We start from the raw sequence: 18,461 nt of genomic DNA on the forward strand, positions 1-18,461 counted from the left end.
CCTTTCTTTGAAACCTTTTGACACAGTGCTTTAGTCTTGTTTCCCTACTGTAATAAAGCTTGTACAAGGAACGAAAACAATCATATATCCTTCCCCCTGCTTACCCCACGCACTGAGTTTCTGCCTGTCATTCTGTGTGGATGACAAGCAGAAACTCAGTAGGTGGCATTTCCCCAGCATTTGGAGATTGGAACTGTACCCTTTAAAGTTCTTGCTATCAAGCAGCTGAAGCACAGGCAGAATATCAACAGGTGCTGCTTCCATCGTCATATGCTAGGTAAAGTTGCACCAGTTGGATATCTGCCTGTCATACAACTTTTATAAGTCCTGGGGCCTCTGGCCTTACAAGGAACTCAGCAGTCCCCTCCCCTTTGAGGTACAAGGCTGGAGGGTGGTAAAAGTACTTCCTCTGTTGTTTGCCTTTATTGATATGTAGATTGCTACCCCCACCCTCAGGGCAGCACAGTATTAAAATTGTCTAGTTAACTAAATCAGACTCTGACTGACATAAGTTTGTATTCTGAAGCAGAACTTGCTTCCTATTTTTGCAAAATTGTATTTTAAAAAAACGCATTACGTAGCCCCCCTATTTTATCCTCACAACAGCTCTGTGAGGGTGGTTAGGCTGAAAGAGGATAACTTGCTCAGGGTCACTGAATGAGTTGCATGACTGAACAGGGATTTGAACTTGTTTCCTCCCCATCTTTGTCTGGCATTCCATCCAATATATCAAACTAGTTCCAAAGGATAGCATTGCTGGCTTCCTGTGGGTCCTACTCTGCCATGTTCAGAGTATCTCAAATTTGCTTCAGTACTTCTGGAGCTGTTTGCTCTGCAGGCTCCTTAGTTTGATATGTACAGTGAGGGAAATAAGTATTTGATCCCCTGCTGATTTTGTCTGTTTGCTCTCTGACACAGAAATGACCAGGCTATAATTGGAATGGTAGGTTTATTGTAGCTGTGAGAGACAGAATAACAACAAACAAACCCTCAAAAGCCCAGTGCCCAAAAGTCAGCGATGGATTTGCATAGTAGTGAGGGAAATAAGTATTCGATCCCTTCACAAAAGATGTCTTAGTACTTGGTGGCAAAACCCTTGTTGGCAATCACAGAGGTCAGACGTTTCTTGTAGTTGGCCACCAGGTTTGCACACAACCCAGGAGGGATGTTGTCCCACTCCTCTTTGCAGATCCTCTCCAAGTCAGAAAGGTTTTGAGGCTGATGTTTGGCAACCCGAACCTTCAGCTCCCTCCACAGATTTTCTATGGGATTAAGGTCTGGAGACTGGCTGGGCCACTCCAGGACCTTCATGTGCTTCTTCTTGAGCCACTCCTTTGTTGCCTTGGCTGTGTGTTTTGGGTCATTGTCATGCTGGAATACCCATCCACGACCCATTCTCAGTGCCCTGGCTGAGGGAAGGAGGTGCTCACCCAAGATCTGACGGTACATGGTCCCGTCCATCGTCTCTTCGATGCGGTGAAGGTGTCCTGTCCCCTTAGCAGAAAAACACCCCCAAAGCATAATGTGTTCACCTCCATGTTTGACGGTGGGGATGGTGTTCTTGGGCTCATAGGCAGCATTCCTCCTCCTCCACACACGGCGAGTTGAGTTGATGCCAAAGAGCTCGATTTTGGTCTCATCTGACCACAACACTTTCGCCCATTTCTCCTCTGCATCATTCAGATGTGCATTGGCAAACTGCAGACGGGCCTGTACATGTGCTGCCTTGAGCAGGGGGACCTTGCGGGCACTGCAAGATTTCAGTCCTTCACAGCGTAGTGTGTTACCAATTGTTTTCTTGGTGACTATGGTTCCAGCTGCCCTGAGATCATTGACAAGTTCCCCCTGTGTAGTTCTGGGCTGCTTTGTCACCGTTCTCATGATCATTGCAACTCCACGAGGTGAGATCTTGCATGGAGCCCCAGACCGAGGGAGATTGACAGTTATTTTGTGTTTCTTCCATTTGCGAGTTATCATGCCAACTGTAGTCACCTTCTCACCAAGCTGCTTGGCGATAGTCTTGTAGCCCAGTCCAGCCTTGTGCAGGTCTACAACCTTGTCCCTGACATCCTTCGACAGCTCTTTGGTCTTGGGCATGGTGGTGAGTTTGGAAGCTGAGTGATTGCTTGCTTCTATGGACAGGTGTCTTTTATACAGGTACTGTAACAAGCTGGGATTAGGAGCACTCCCTTACAGAGGGTGTTCCTCATCTCAGCTCATTACCTGCATATAGTGAAAAGACACCTGGGAGCCTGAAATCTTGCTGGTTGATAGGGGATCGAATACTTATTTCCCTCACTACAATGCAAATCCATTGCTGACTTTTGGGCACTGGGCTTTTGAGGGTTTATTTGTTGTTATTCTGTCTCTCACAGCTACAATAAACCTACCATTCCAATTATAGCCTGGTCATTTCTGTGTCAGAGGGGAAACAGACAAAATCAGCAGGGGATCAAATACTTATTTCCCTCACTGTAGGCATAGGGGGCTCAACTACAGAGTTATTTCCTTCCCACTAGGAACTTGTTCTCCAGAGGGCCTGTCTTCTCCTGTCCCTTATTATATGTGCCTAAGAGGCAAGTTAACACTTCTCTTTTAAGGCTCACATATGGGCTATGAATGGCCACTTCTTTGATTTTGTGGCTTTTCATGTATGCACTGTTCATTTGCATTTATCTTTTGTTACAGTGGTTTTATTGGTTATATTGTGATGTTACTGATTTTGTTGTTCGCAGAGTCTTTGCCTGCAAAGGCAGCTTAATGCATTTTAAAATACATATAATTCCACAATTTCCAATAAGCAACGTTCTTCAGTGTCTCTTTTTAATTACCCCTCCTATAGCTGTGCCCCTCTTCCAAAAGTTCTTAGTTTGAACATGTTCCTGAATTGAGGATGCTGCAGTTGTAACTGAGGAATACTGCTAAATATTCACATGCTGGTGCTTTTCAAGGCTACAGAAGTTCATGTTGGTGCCAGAAGAGAGTTGTTTTACCAATTCAGTGTCAGCACATAGACGGCACTTCTTGGAGTGTGAATGGACCCAAGAAGGAACTAGTTAGGGAACAGATTGTCCCATGCTGTTGCCATACACAGAGTAGGCGGCATGGTGGGAAAGCATGCTGCACCAAAAGTTAGGGGTTGTGCACAAATTACTTTGCAGCATATGTGTGTGATCACACCTTCCAATTAGCTACCTTTGATTCAGCTATTACAATGTGCCATGAATTATTCTGTTTTAGTTTAAGAATTTTACATATTCATCTTCAGTGAAAACTTTATAACTTGCATCCTTAAAATTTTTTAATTGGACATTGAAAACAAATGGAAATTAGTATTAGTTTCCAGGTCTCCTAACAGGAACCTGGGCTATCATTACACTGCATATGCTCTTGTGACCCCAAATAGTTTTTATGACCCTGCAATCTCGAGAAAGGAGCGCAGTTTTCCTGGCTTCTGACTATTTTATTAGCGTGCTTCCATGTGTTCTTCAGGCCCTCATGATCACAGTTCTCATTTACTTTCTATTCAATAAAGGCTATGAATAATAAACTAAAACATGTTTCTGAATGGAGCTGTGTATTAATGGTTGTACACGTAATTGGAACTGTTTGATAGATTTGGTTTAGCAGTAGGCCAGTTGGTCTGTTTCTGAACTGTGCAGTAGAATACAATAAGCACTTCACACAATTGGTGTGAAGCGCCAGATGGGGTTTGTGCAGGGAGAGCAGGCTTAGCCCACTCTCTCCACACATGAGCAGTCACTTGGTGCTAGGTGGCCAGATCAGCCACCCAGATGAGCGGCTGCTCCAGTCGGGCACTCCCGCGTCCAGCCGCAGCTCTGGCGGGAGCGCTAGGGGTTGGGGGAAGGGGAGCGCTGCGGTGTGGCGCCCTGGCTCCCTGAACCCCAGTGTGTCAGCCATGGCTGAAGCAGCCGCGGCTGACACACGATCAAATCATTTAGGGTGAGGGCTAGTTAGGTGGGCTAGCTGCCAGAGAGCCACCAGGCTCACTCGCTCGCCCGGTGGTTCTCACAATTGCTCAATACCGGGCTAAGGGAGCCCAGCCTGGTTTTGAGCAATTGTGTAAATAGCTTCAATCTCTTTCCAGTGCTTCCTCAGATTCCCTTCAAGGTTTACACTGATACAGTATTTTCCAGTTCAGGCTAGTCTCTTCGTCCACGAGCCAGGGCCTCATACTTTAGCCATTGGTTTCATCTCAGGGAACAAATGCTCATTGTGATTTTTGGCAACATCTCCCCCACTGGAGATGGAAAATGGGTGATAGCATTGTTGCACTTTCCGCTTTCTCTGTGTTATCATCACTTCTTTATCCTTACCCCAAACAGTTAGGGCAAAACTGCAGTCATTCTTGCACAGAGGAAAGGCAACAATGAACAAGTGGTTGTACTTTCTCCATTGAGTAATCTTTGAAGGACATTTCTGCCAATTTCCATTTTCTTTCCTCTGGCATCATTGATAAAATTTTATAGTCGTTTTTGTCTGTTTAAAACTTAAGTTTTTAAAAACATCATTGCACATTTGGCCATTGTCCTGATGGTCGGAACAATAAAAGCATGATAATACAGTGAAAGCTGACAGTATTGCAGTACCATCACCGCTTTTTTCCATCTCTAGGGTTGTCAACCTTGCAAAAATCACAATGAGCATCCGTACCCCAGATTGTACCGGCCACCCCAGCTGGCTCATGTATTATCTCTTCAGAACGTAAAAACGTATAGGATGAGCCGTATTGGATCAGGCCCAAGACCTGTCTAATCCAGCATTCTGTTTCTCACAATGGCCAACCAGATGTCCCTTAGACACTACCTGACTAATCTCCAAAGGGAGGAACACCTATAGCAGGCCACTGAAGAAGACCAGGCAGATTCATCGGGCTTCCTGGGTTGGGTTGGAATACTAAATTTGTGTGAGATTTTTCATTTTCATCTTTCCTATTAGAAACGTCTAAAAGCCGCTGAAGCAGAGAGCAAATTGAAACAAGTTTACATACCAACCTAGTAAGTAGAGCAAACATTTATACTACTTTTTTTTTTATTAGAACAGTAATGCAAAATGTGTGGACAACAAATCCTCTCTGTTTATTGAACAAGCAAAGCAGAGGCATTCATAAAGCTAGGCTACTTTAAAACTTTAAAATGCCTCATTAATGAGGGTGAAGTCCAGTGATATACATGCTATCAGTTATGAAGTGGAGTTTCCCAATTGTAAGCATAACATAAGGCCTGGTCCAAGTGCAACACCAAACCAGGGTTTTGCTGTTATTTGCAACAAGCCGGTGCAAGCGCTGGATTGATGTGCTTCCCACTCCCCTTTCCTTCCTTTGTGCACGAGGCAAAGAAGTTTAACTTTTCCATTTGTGAAATCTTACCAAACTGCAGTTTCCAGTTACGTCCCAAACATGGGAAGCGGGTTACAAACCAGAATTGGACCCTAGTTTTGTTATCCTGGCTTCCTGTTACTTGTACAAGCACAATTTTCTGTATCCAGACTGCAGTTTGCTACAAATCACAAAAGGAAGCAGTGAACTTGGTTCTCTGCCCCATGAGACTCGCTGTGGGTGCATTCTTGTCACAACAAGCCAACACCATCTCCACACCATTTTTGCAAAAATAAGTAACTTCAGTTAGACTTGTGCATGGGTAACAAAGCACAGGATAATAACCTGAGCTTACTTGCTCATTATGCTGAGGTGCTTATATTGAGATAAAATTGCAACCTTTTTAAAAAAGCCTGTAGCTCAAGCAGTGATTAAGCAGCTTATACCAGCAACTTTTCTTTATTAGACAAATTGATTTTAGTCTTCATTGAGAGTGTAGGATGTAAAAGTGATGTAAGCAGGTTTTTTCCTGTTGTGTTAAGCTCCACTCCTTTGGAGGTGTCTAGGAGTGTGTAAAGCTCCCACTCCACAAAATTAGCAGAAGACTAGAGCCCTATTCAGATATAGTGTTGTATGAGCATACAGATGTCTGTATACTTGTATGTGTGTTTTTGTGAATGACTGTACCTGCGTTTATTTTAAAAGTGAACCTGGATACAGACCCTTCAAATGCCCAGTACAGAGTTCACTGCTGTCCCTGCATTCAGCATAACATGTGAATAACTACCTGCATGCACTGTACACTCGTTGTACATGTGTTGAACATAATGTCTGAATAGGGCTTAGATGGTTATAAAAACCTGAATATGATTGCAAAGATGAAACTTCTACCTCGAGATATGCCCACAAGAATACGCATGTTTCTGGCCTGGTTGGACCCTCTGTGCCATAAGGGCTGTTATCCTCATTTTTACCCTCACACATTCAAGAGCTGTGTGTGCTGGCCATGGCCCTCAGCAGCAGGGCAAACACTGGCTATGCCTCTTGATATTCATGTTTGGATATTAGCGTCTACATACACACAGTGCCTAACTGTACACACACATAGGGGTGCTCCATGCATTCATTAACAGCTCTACGTATGTAGTATTCCTTCATAATAATGTCAATGGGAGCTTTCCCCCCAGGGTTAATATCTGCTGCCAAGGAGTCCAGTCCAGATCAGGTCCATCATGGGAGCAGAGAGTTAAAGCCAGGGATACACACAGAGGGGGAAATTGAGGAGCAACTCCTCACTTTAATTTTTGGTGGGGACACCTCTATGGGGAGAAGAAAGAAAAGACACTTTTGTAGGGGGAGAGTGATGGGTGGTTAGGTTTGGGGCAGGGAGTTTAGTAAAATGAGGGGGAAACTCATTAACTATGTAGGGGGGATAAGCACCCCAAGTGAAAGCCCCTCTCCTGCATTATGTTATTTAGTTTTTATTAAACTAAACATGGTGTTAAGCATATGCTTAATGTAACATTTAGTTTGACCCAATATTATGCAACATAATGAAAACTATAATTTAACACAATAACTACTTTATGTCGATGCAACACTTAAAGGAAGGTATTCACAGTCAGTATTCATACTGCCAGGAGAGCTTGAGTTGAAAGAAAAATGCTTGAGTAAGGTATTGAGGGTCTGTTAGAACACGGAGCAGTCATTAGAGATCCGAGGTTGTTGAATATAATACATCTTACTGTATCTTAAAACTGTGACTAAACAAGTATGTGATTAGTGAAGTGCTTCTTACAGGCATAGTAGTTTTTTAAAAAAAACTGAACATTGAGACTCTCATGATTGTAAAAAGAGACTTTGGGATGGAAAACAGGTTTTTGGGTGTCAAGGGCTGCCTGTGATTCTGTGACTCACTAATAAGTAGTGGATTTACTACTACAGCTGCTTTAAGGAAGACGTTTAGCTTTCTAGAGTCAAGTGCAGCACTACTCTGTAAGTGTGGTTGTGTGCCCAAGTACTACAAAGGCTGTCAAACAGCCAGCATTAGGAGGGCAGAGCTTTTGCTGTGCCCTCGCAAGAAGGCCTGCTGTAAGCTTAGCTGAAGGCTTGGTGGGCAGCACGGCACATGTGCAGGGAGCAACTTCTGCTGCTCTCTCCTCCCTCCAAAAGTGCTCTTTGGCTTCCAGGGATATGTCCCTGAGGTCAGCCCTCTGCTCTTCCACAAGCCTTTGGCTGAGCTCAGAGCAGCCTTCGCTGCCAGGGTGCCACTCTTGCTCCGCCCTCCTAATGCTGCACTGGATGTCAGCTAGTGGGTGGAACTCAGCAATGGCAGAGGATAATATCTACTTACAAGTCTCTGAGATAATTGGTGCATTGGAAATATTGCTGCTTTTGCTTCCATCTTACCCATTTGACACTGAAAATATTTTTGCCCTTTGTAATCTTTCTGATTATCTGCCCTGTAAGTGGGTGACACCAAACTTTCAATAGGTGATTCTGATTACTTATCTCATGTTATTAGGGCAGTTGGTCATGCATGCATTTTTTTTTTAAATTTGAAGCAACAAATCAAATCCCAGTCAAATATCCAGCACTAATGGGAAGCCAAGTGCCATGAATGGAGCAGTTGGAGCACCTCATCAGACCCAGAACTCATTAATAGGCCGTGCTTGTGAAAGTTGCTACGGTAAGTGAGAGTATCTCTGCATCTGTGCGTTTTGACATAGATCTGCAGCATGCAAGGAGCTCTCCTATTCACTTTAATGAAGCGAGCGGGGAAGAAAGCTCAGTTTGTATACATGTAGCTAGCTATTTCATTGGAGTGAATTGAGATGGCTATTCACATAGGAGCTGCATGCATGGATCAGAGCAGATGTGGGGCTCTGGATCCAGGCTTGCATAAACTGTATACACATAGTAGTAGTTTTCTAGGACCAGCTTCCATGGCTTGCGTTCCACCAGCCTTGTATTGGGGCCTGCCAGGTGGTACTTGCTGTCCTGTTTTTGTAGTCTTGGGCAGGTAGCAAAAGTAGGTGGCTTATTGAGCCCCCAGTGAGCTATAATGTATGTATTTCTTTTTATTGGTTATGTTTGTATCCCACATTTGTTTCATTATCAGACTCAAAGCAGCACATATGGGATTCCCTGGCAGCCTCCCATTCAGGCTTCAGCAAGGTGGTTGTATGTAGTATGTGCCCCCAAACCATGTCCCAGAGTAAGTGTGAGGATGCATTTTGCCTTGTGGTTCACAAGCAGTGCAGTCGCTGCAATACGAATCAATTTATAATCTAAATGCCCTTGATTTTCAGGCAGCTAGAAACGTATTTGCATTTGCAGATTAAAAATGAAAAGTTTTTAAATTTACCCTAGTAGAAATATTGTTGCTTATGTGCTCTTACCAGATTTACAGTTTTTCTTGTAGCAGCATACTTCCACATCAAATAGATCATTTTTGTTTTTCTTTTAATTTTAATGCAGCAGAGATCAACTCAATTTTATTTTCATCTTTTAGTCACACAGTCTCATCAGTGGTATTCTTGGGGTCCCCCCAACATGCAGTGTAGATTATGTGCACCTTGTTGGATTTACTGGAAGAAATACGGTGGCCTAAAAATGCCAACACTGACAAATGAAGATAGATTTTCTCCTAGTCAAACAACAGAGGTAAGGCATTAATTTAAAGTACAGAATTATATGAGATTCTGCTGGTGCTGGACATCGTATACATTGTATGTATTTTGTGTTATTCAGAATGTCTGATTACTGTGCACAGTTGTTTCAGTTCTGGTGGTACTCAGTGCCTTTTATCCTATAAAATTATTCCTATGCATTATTTCTTTGCTCTTAGAAAAGTGTATAGAGTTCTTGCCAGTTACATTGGTCAAAGAACCCCAGTGCATGATTTGCTCATCTTTGTACTTCATTTGAGAAATGGTCTGTAGGTTCTTAAGGTTGGAAAGAAGTGCTATGGAGATAGTGAATTTAATTCCTTGTTTTATGTGGATTCAGTAGGACAAAATCTCCCTGTTCTAAGGTCCTGCTGTTGCAGTTTCACGTAAATTGTGGTGCTTAGTAGGACAGTGCTAGTCTCTTCAGAGACTAGATCTTGGCAATTAGTAAAGTGTTGTCTGTTGCTACCCCACATTTAGGGAATTCATTACCTTTTGAAATTTACAAGATTTTGAATTTTGGACCAGTTGGATGGACAGGCTATTCAGGATTTTCTTTTTAAGTAGGCTTCTAAGCTCAAAATGTACTGGAGATTTGCTTGGTTTGTATTCTTCTCCCTATTGCTAAGATAATGCTTCTGCTTTATTTTGTAGCTTTCTTTGGATACTTTGATGTGTGTGTGGGTTTAATGTTTTTCTCCACTTTGAGAGCTCAGGCTGATGATAAACTAATAATAAAATATGAGAATGTTAGAATTGCTGTGCTGGATCAAGGTCCAGTCCAGCCTTCTGTTTCCAAAAGCAGATTGCTCTGAATGTTCACAACAGGGCATGAGGATGATACCCTGTCACTGTTCGTTGTCCTCATTATGCAAAGACATATGGCTTCTGTGAGTGGGAGCTAGCATTTTGCTGTACATTTTTAGCTATCATGGCTAATAGACATTAATAGACCAATCCTCCCTGAATTAATTTAATGATGTGTTCCAAGAAGCAAAGTTGCTTCTTGGATCTATTTCTTCTTATCAGTGTCATCATCATTATCGTGTCATACCACGAGCCCCTGGTGGCACAGTGGTAAAACTGCCGCCCTGTAACCAGAAGGTTACAAGTTCGATCCTGACCAGGTACTCAAGGTTGACTCAGCCTTCCATCCTTCCGAGGTTGGTAAAATGAGTACCCAGAATGTTGGGGGGCAATATGCTAAAATCATTGTAAACCGCTTAGAGAGCTTCCAGCTATAGAGCGGTATATAAATGTAAGTGCTATTGCTATTGCTATCAGGAAATGGCATAACTTCCCTAAATACCTGCCTGGAGACAGTAATGGGCTGGATGAAGGATAACAAACTGAAGTTGAATCCAAATAAGATGGAGGTACATTGTGGGGGGTCAAGACCCAAGAGATGGTTTAGATCTGCCTGTTCTGGATAGGGTTCCACTCCTCCTGAAAGATCAGATGCATTGCTTAGGAGTGCTCCTGGATACCAAACTCTCTCTGGTTTCTCTCTGAGGCAGTGGCCGAGAGCTGGAGCCAGGTCGGTCTCTGGGACACCCCAAAGGGATTCTGAAAGAATTGTATTGGCTGCCAAATACGTTTCCGAGTGAAATAAAAAGTGCTGTCATTACCTATATAGCCCTGAACTGCTTAGGTCCAGGGTACTTAAGAGAGCACCTTCTTTGTCATGAACGCTGCCGCCTATTAAGATCATTTGGAGAAGTCCAGTTATGGTTTTCGCTAGTTCATCTGGTGGCGACTCAGGGCCAGGCCTTCTCTGTGGCTGCCCCAGGGTTTTGGAATGCACTCCCAATCAAAATAAGAGCTTCTCCATCTCTGATTACTTTTTAAAAGACACACCTTTCCCAGGCTTTTAAACCTTTTGTTTTGTTTTGCTCTGCAAATTGTTTTTAATTGTTTTTATTCTGTGAAAGTGTTCTTTTATTTTTATATTGTAACTTGGATTGTGTACACTGCCTAGAGAGAGAGAGATATCAGGCAGTATATAAATATGATAAATAAATTATATGTGTGTGTACATGCACAAACACACACAAGGTTTGTACAAATCAAATTTTGCGATTCAATTTGCGATCGAATTGTGAAAACCTCGAATTGATTTGTTGAGAACAGCTAGCTTGGCTGGCTGCTTTGACAAATCAGCTTTGGATGACTCAAACCGATTTGATTAGTTTGACTCCCATTCTGAGGCATGTTTTTCGGGGGGAAACAGGCCTCAAAAATGTGCTTTTTTCCTGTGGAGAGCTGGTCTACCCATTGAGATCAGCAGGTAGACCAGTCCTCCGCTCCAGACTTCGCGTATCAGCCTGCCTTGGAGGATGGTTTACCTGGGTCTAGCTGCCACTCGCAATTGGACAGACAGTTTTTCTCCCTGGAAAAACAGGATTGCTAGTTTGCCTTTTGGGGACAGCAAGTAGACCAGCCCTCCATGCGCTGACTTAGTGTGTCAGCCTGCCTCGGAGGACTGGTCCACCTGTTAAAAAGTGCCATTTTGAGGCCCATCTTCCCAGCAAAATGGGCCTCAAAATGGCAGTTGAATCACCCAAACAGATTTGAGTCAAATCGGGGGTGATTCTCCTTGACTCCAAATCAGGCCTTCTATTTTGAGGGTTCAGATTTGTGAATCACCCTCGATTCAACCCAAATTGATTCAAGGATGAATCGAATTGCACACCCCTAATATATACCGATTGGCAAGATATTGCCTCTTACTATAAGGCTATATTTTTACAAAACCCTTAAATATTATAGATCGATAGTGTCTGAAGCATGCTATATATCAGTAGCAGAATCAGAACTTTAAGGCATCCTTCCTGATTCTGTTATTGACATAATTTGATTTTCATTTTACTGACGTATTTCAGAAACTATATTTAAGTGTTTTGTAAAAATATAGTAGTAGGAGATGTTCTCTTGCCAATGAGTATATACAATGCCATCTTTAAAAATTGCGTATGGCTACAGTCATTGAAAATAAGTGGTACCATGCCTGATTTCATTACCCTTGGAATTGGTGAAGAGTGGGAAAGGAGATCTCAGACAGTAACACTCTTAGTTTTTGGTCTGAATTTTTCTTTTTCTTTCAGGATCCTTGCATTAGAACACACATGTCACGACAGGCAACGCAGGGAATACCAGTCCGGAACACTGGCAGTCCAAAATCTGCCGTGAAGACACGTCAGTCCTTCTTCCTTCATACTACATACTTGACTAAGCTTGCCCGCCAGGTCTGCAGAAATACTCTTCAGCTGAAACGCGCAGCGAGAAGACCTTTTGTCCTTATTAACTGTGCTGCCATTAGGGCAGAATGTAAGATGTTTCTAAATTCCTAGCTTGATGTGCCATCCTTCCAACCACTTTCTGTCGTCCCTTTTTGTTTGTTTCTTTTGCAATAAACACATTTGTCTATAGCCCCTTTGTGTTAATTTTTTAAAAAATCTTTATTTTCATTTGTCTTGCTTGTCACCAAAGAAAATTTACTGAAAATACTGTAAGTTCTAGAAAAGTTTAATACTTAATTGAATAATAAAGTAGGTTTCAAAAGGATATACTGATGAATGAATCATGGTTTTGTCTGCCTACCTCATACGTTATCATCACATGTTCCATTTTAACTTATTGGTACTGTATTTAATTTATCTGGTGGGGAATCAATTCATATGTCTTAAACACAAGCCATATTTTTGATGAAATATTAAGACATTTTAGAATTGGTTGCAGAACCACTGTGATAATTTATTGCAATGGTTAAAAAAAAAAAAAAGCTTATACCATATTTACCCAAATAGAAGATGACTCTGAATGTAAGACAATGCCTTAAAAGTTAGAGACTAAATACAGATTATACCTGTGTATTCATGCAAAAGGAAAGAGGGATCTGTTTCTGATGGAAACCCTCCCCCCATAGGAAAGAAGTGGGCGGGGAACTCATCTTAGATTTGGGTAAATACTGTAGGTTTGGAAGCAAAGCCAGGACAGCACACTGGCCATCATCCTGACTAAATTTACTCAAGGAAGTCCAAATGAAATTAAAAGGACAAATTAGGTTCTTAATTTCAGTGGGACTTCTTGAGTAAATTCAATCAGAATGACAGCCATTGACCATAGCCCTTTCGAGACATTTAATCTGTGGATAGCCAACGTACATAGGTGGTAGTTCAGCTTTGTGGGATAGACGCTGCCTCCTAACAGCATTCATTTCCACATCTGAAACAAGCCTAGGCTCATGGAAGCAAACAGCATTGGCTGGGACAGAGCCTGCCAACATGGTACTGGCCCCATGTTGGTTATTGAAATGGAAAATGTCTAGAAAGGGCTCATCTGCAAAAACCTTTATGAGTGAAATGTGAGCATGAGGGAGATACATAGAGATGAGGATAACCTAAAGAGCCCTTTGCTCAGAAAAAAGCCAATCATGTCAGTGCAACTTCGGGCATTTGACATATGCTAGTAATTGAGTGTGAAGGGATAACTGTAGGAGACATGGAACTGTGGCCAGAATGACAACTCCGTATTGAGTGGACCCAAAATGGCACCGTTTCACCCATTTCTCTCCTGTAATGTGTAGGACTCATGATCATGTGCATTTCCCGCATCTACATCATTAATTAGTTGGATGTGGGGAAACACTAGCCAACATCTAGACTTCAGCTGGTGCTGCACAAATGTTCTGGGGGAGGGTCAGTTTCATCAAGCTCCCATTCCCTCTGAAGCCCTCTGTGACTGTGAAAAATATGTCCCTGAGGACTGTGTAACCCTCTGGGACGTTTTGGGGGGGGGGGTTGTCACAGCTTCAGAAGAAAGTGGGTGGAAATCGCCCCTTTCCTGTGGCATGTGTGCAGCATTGTGCTTTGTTAGTCTGAATGTCAACCACTAAAATGGTGTTGAGTCTACATGTTTATGGGTCAAATTAGGAGGAATTTGACATGGGGGTTGACTGTAAGCCCCACAGTGTGGAAAGCTATTTTTTATTTTTCACAAAAAGAGAGAGAGACTGCTTTTCTTTCAAAGTTGAGGAGGAGACTTGACTTGGGGAAGGTAAATTCACTTTCATAGTTTTGCTTATTGAAAATTCCTTTTAAAAGGAATACATTTTTGTTACCATTTCTGCATTATTTCACCCCTTTGTTTAATTTATATGGAACTTTTCTTTATACACCACAGACCTTTCACAATTCTGCTCCATTTGTTTCAACTTTGCTTATTCCTTTTTTGTCGAAGCAAATTGCACTTTTTGTTGCATGAAATGTATTTTATCCAGATTGGATTTTATTATTGCTCTAAAATGAAAAAGATGGGTATTAGAAACAAAGCTCCTTGCCCAATACTCGTGGGCATATGAGTTTTGCAGGCAAAACTGCTGGATCAGCTTCCCCTTTGACTTCAACAGAAGTGGCATGTGTGGTCCTGATAAGGGTGCGCGTGTGTGTGTGTAACACTATTCTCCCTTGATATGATTGCCTTCTGCACCCAGAGCTCTGTGCTTTGCATGTGAAAGAGGCTGCTGAATCTGAATGTTCTACCCAGGCATTACATTTAAGTATATGTTTTTAATTTAATTTTAATATTTATAACCTGCTCTTCCTCCAAGGAGTCCAGAGTGGTGTACATGGTTATGTTTATCCCCACAGCTCAGGAAGTAGTTTAGGTGGAGAGATAAGTGATTGGCCAAGAGTCACCCAGTGAGTTTCATGGCTGAACAAGGATTTGAACTTGGCTCTCCTCAGCCATAGTCCAATGCTCTAACCACTACACCACACTGGTTAGTTATTATTATATTATATATTACTAGATACAAATTGCAGCAAAAAGATTCAATCCACCAAGCCCTGCTAATATGCAGCCTCCGCTCATTTCAGAGGATTCAGCATATCTTTCTTTCCTCTGTAAGCTGTATTGAAATAATACAGAAAACAGCTCATCACAGACTATTCCAAGCATAAATTCTATAGTGGCTTTGTCATATTGTTGCTTTAGCGCTTGATCCCGAGCCTGCTTGTATGATTGGAAATTCTAATGACTTTGAGAAGAGCCCGAGTTATATTGACCCACCTAATGAATACTCTTACACACACTGATTAATAGTAGGGATCTTCTGAAAAGAAAAACTTGTAGAAAACATTTTTTTGACATAACACAAGGTGTTAATGGGATCCATATTGAGCATCCATATTTGTGTTGCACTATTGCAGCAAGCTAGGTTTGCACAAAGTTGCAGTGTTCTGTGATTTTGCATAGCTACTAGTGGAAAGCCTTCAGGACATAAACGGTTGCACGAAGCATTGTTCAATGCATCGTGTAACCTACGTTGAAACAACTTGTATAATGTGTCAAGTACAAGAACTAGTCTGAAACAGATGTTCCTAGTGTAATAACATTGCACAATGTGCTTACGCTAGTACAACAGCATTACACTAGTCTGGATGTAGGTCATCATGTTTTAGTAGTATTTCAATGGCACCAGTTTTGTTGTAGATTTGAGAGTGTGAGCTTCACAGCTTGTGCAATGCTACGAAAAATTACAGGGCCTAATTTTTCTTGTCCACTAGATGCACAGATAAATGTGTATCCAGATAATATTGTGAAATAACTCACTATTTTATGAACCATGCTGGAGGGATGTGTTTTATTGCATGATATATTATTTTAATCCATTACAATTGATTTTAGACCTAATATCTCTGCTTAAAGATAAAACATGAAATTATTTCCCTTTTCCCTGTTGTAGTGTTAATATTTCGTTGCCTAGGAAATAGATGTTATGACATACTTCAGTTTCAGTCTTGACATTAACTGCTTATTTCCTCCTTTCATCTTTTATATCCCCCGTGTTTACATAATGTGGGTTCCATCCTGCAAAATATGTAGTGCTGTATTCAGATTAAAAACAAAACACTGCATCCAGAAGACATGTTTAGAGATCTCAGATTCGGAGAAACAGAAAGTGCATGTGCTTCTATCTCCATGCATTTCAATGAGATTTGTATAGGAGAACTTCCAAGGAGTGTACCCCAATGCCTGGGTGTGCATGCACGTGTGTGTACAAAATTTGGTATTGTGAAGGACAGAATGGTTGTTAAGACAAGTATAGGCATGTCTCTCGTGCTGTGGAGTAATCTCGTAAGAAACAGACAAGCAGCAACATCATTGAAAGCAACAGCATCTTCTGGAAACTCATTTGCAAACACTTGAACATATGGAGCTGCCTTATACTGAACATTGTGGTCCATTGTCTATAGGTCAGTATTGTCTATCCTGTTGGGCAGCAGCTCTCCAGGGTTTTATAGGAGTCAGCCCTCCCTAGAATTGCCAGAGATTGAACCTTCTGCATGCAAAACAGGTGTCCTCCCACATGTTGCTCTACAACAATCCTGTACAATATCTGACCAACAAAGCCAAATGCAGCCCAACAAAGTTAGCAGTTATCCCCTGCTAACTGGGCAAAGAGACACCTTTTACCATGGTGATTCTCTTTATTTAGCAGGGGGAGAGTGACTGGCCCTATACTCCCCCAGCACAGTACCTCCAGTGACTGTTGCTGGTGTCTTATCTTGTGTTTAGTTTTAGAATGTGAGCCCTTTGGGGACCATCTTATTTATTTATTATTTCTCTGTGTAAACCGCCCTGAGCAATTTTTGGAAGGGTGGTATAGAAATCGAATTAATAATAATAATAATAATAACAATAACAACAACAAACAAGAATGACAATCCACCAAGAACTCAATAACTCTCCTATACAGTCTACTGACACTGCAAAAAGAGGACGATTTCCAAGTCCCTCAGAAGCCACAATACTGTGTCTGATGGACAGTGTTTGGCTTTGTGGGTCACAAATTGTGCAGGCCTGCTCTAGAAGGGTAAGGCCTTGCTTTTCAATATTGAGAGCGGATAATCAAAATGATCCAAATTCCCCAACACAAGTCGATTTCCATGTACTCTTGGTATTGCATAAATAGTATGGGTATATATATATATATATATATATATATATATATATATATATATATATATATATATGCCCGATCTTTAGTCACAAATCCTATTAGCTTCTTCCACTCTATTTTTAACAGACAGGCATATAAGTCAGAGTCTTAGATGATACAGATGATCCCTTCATCTCTGGGGATGCGGCAATAGCCTAGTAGAGCATCTGATTTGCATTCAGAAGGTCCTAGGTTTGTTCCCTGGCATATTCAGGTCGGGCTAGGAAAGACTCCTACCTGAAATCTTGGAGAAGCCACTCACAGTCAATATAGCCCAGAGGTTTCCAACTGTGGTCCTCCAGATGTTGCTGAACTACAATGTCCATCACTCTAGACCCTGGTGTAGACAATACTGATCCAGATGAACCAAAGGTCTGACTCAATATAAGGGAGCTTCCTATGTACCTGTATAGCTTGTAGTTTGTATCCCAGCAGTATTGCAAGAGTATTTTCTGGTTCCTGGATCAGACAGCCAAATAGTGCCTAATGAGGACTGGCTTTGCCATCTTATCCTGAGGATAGAGTTGCATTGCAGCACCCAGTATGAGGACACCCTGTAGCCCTTTTGCTGGCTCCTTTCAGCTGCTGTTGATTGCAACAGGCCAAACTCTTGTGATGAACTGAAAAGCAAACCCCTGTTGCTGTGTGAATCAACCTTTAACGTGAACTATGAAAGATGCAGCTATAGATCACGAATCAAGCATGGCACAAACCTGCTCCCAGAACAAGGGCGGGTGATCTTGCCGGACGAAAGGTGAAGGGAAACTTTTCAGCCAACACATCCTCTTGCAACAGCTGAAAGTGTCTCTCGCTGCTGCCATCACCTCAATTTATGTCTTTGTCCACTTAATTCATCTCACAGGTGCTGCCGAGGCTCTCCCGAGTCAGTAAATAGACATGTCACAGTGAGAAATGAAGTTGGAAGTGACGCTATAGAACAGTAATCTTCAGAGAATAATACAAAAAACATAAGGACATAAATAAAGGGAATGTGAGTTCAAATTAAAGAGCTGGAACTAGTTGATGGAACAAGCTCCCAGTGGAAATAATTCACCATCTCCCAATTGTCCACAGAAAACTGAGCATCAAAGATACCCCATAGCTACAGTGAAGCTCCCTGAAGTGGGAAAGTAAAGATGGTTTAACATGTTAATGCAGCTTTGAAAGGGTAGATAGAATTCCCCCCCACACACCTTATTAAATTTAAATATATACTTTTGATTATGCCGGCTTCAGTAACAAGTTACATCATAATACCCTTCCTGGAAGGAAGATATGTAGGGTGAAGATAGGTGTAATATAAAAACAGATTTCACAGTGAATCTTTAGTCACAGGTATTTGGCAACTGAAATGACCGACCTGCGTACCAATGAACTGAATGGTGGCTCAGCCATCACCCAGGCCCTCACTCCACCCTTCAGGCAGGTTGTCTATATTCCTTTATTTTTT

The 18,461-nt window shown here is 41.9% G+C and overlaps 1 protein-coding gene across 5 annotated transcripts in view; it reads left to right on the forward strand.

Moving 5' to 3' along the window:
- The window catches only part of MTA3 (metastasis associated 1 family member 3), a 229,532-nt gene that overhangs the window by 124,534 nt on the left and 86,537 nt on the right, over positions 1 to 18,461 (forward strand). For all 5 annotated transcript variants that reach the window (XM_053311426.1, XM_053311430.1, XM_053311452.1 and 2 more), the window contains exons 11-14: positions 4,960 to 5,018; positions 7,903 to 8,027; positions 8,853 to 9,004; positions 12,114 to 12,336. In XM_053311426.1, the coding sequence (XP_053167401.1) occupies positions 4,960 to 5,018; positions 7,903 to 8,027; positions 8,853 to 9,004; positions 12,114 to 12,336 (559 nt within the window). The remainder of the gene's footprint in view (positions 1 to 4,959; positions 5,019 to 7,902; positions 8,028 to 8,852; positions 9,005 to 12,113; positions 12,337 to 18,461) is intronic.

This window comes from Hemicordylus capensis, chromosome 1 (genome assembly GCF_027244095.1).
Source record: "Hemicordylus capensis ecotype Gifberg chromosome 1, rHemCap1.1.pri, whole genome shotgun sequence".
NCBI classification, from domain to species: domain Eukaryota; kingdom Metazoa; phylum Chordata; class Lepidosauria; order Squamata; family Cordylidae; genus Hemicordylus; species Hemicordylus capensis.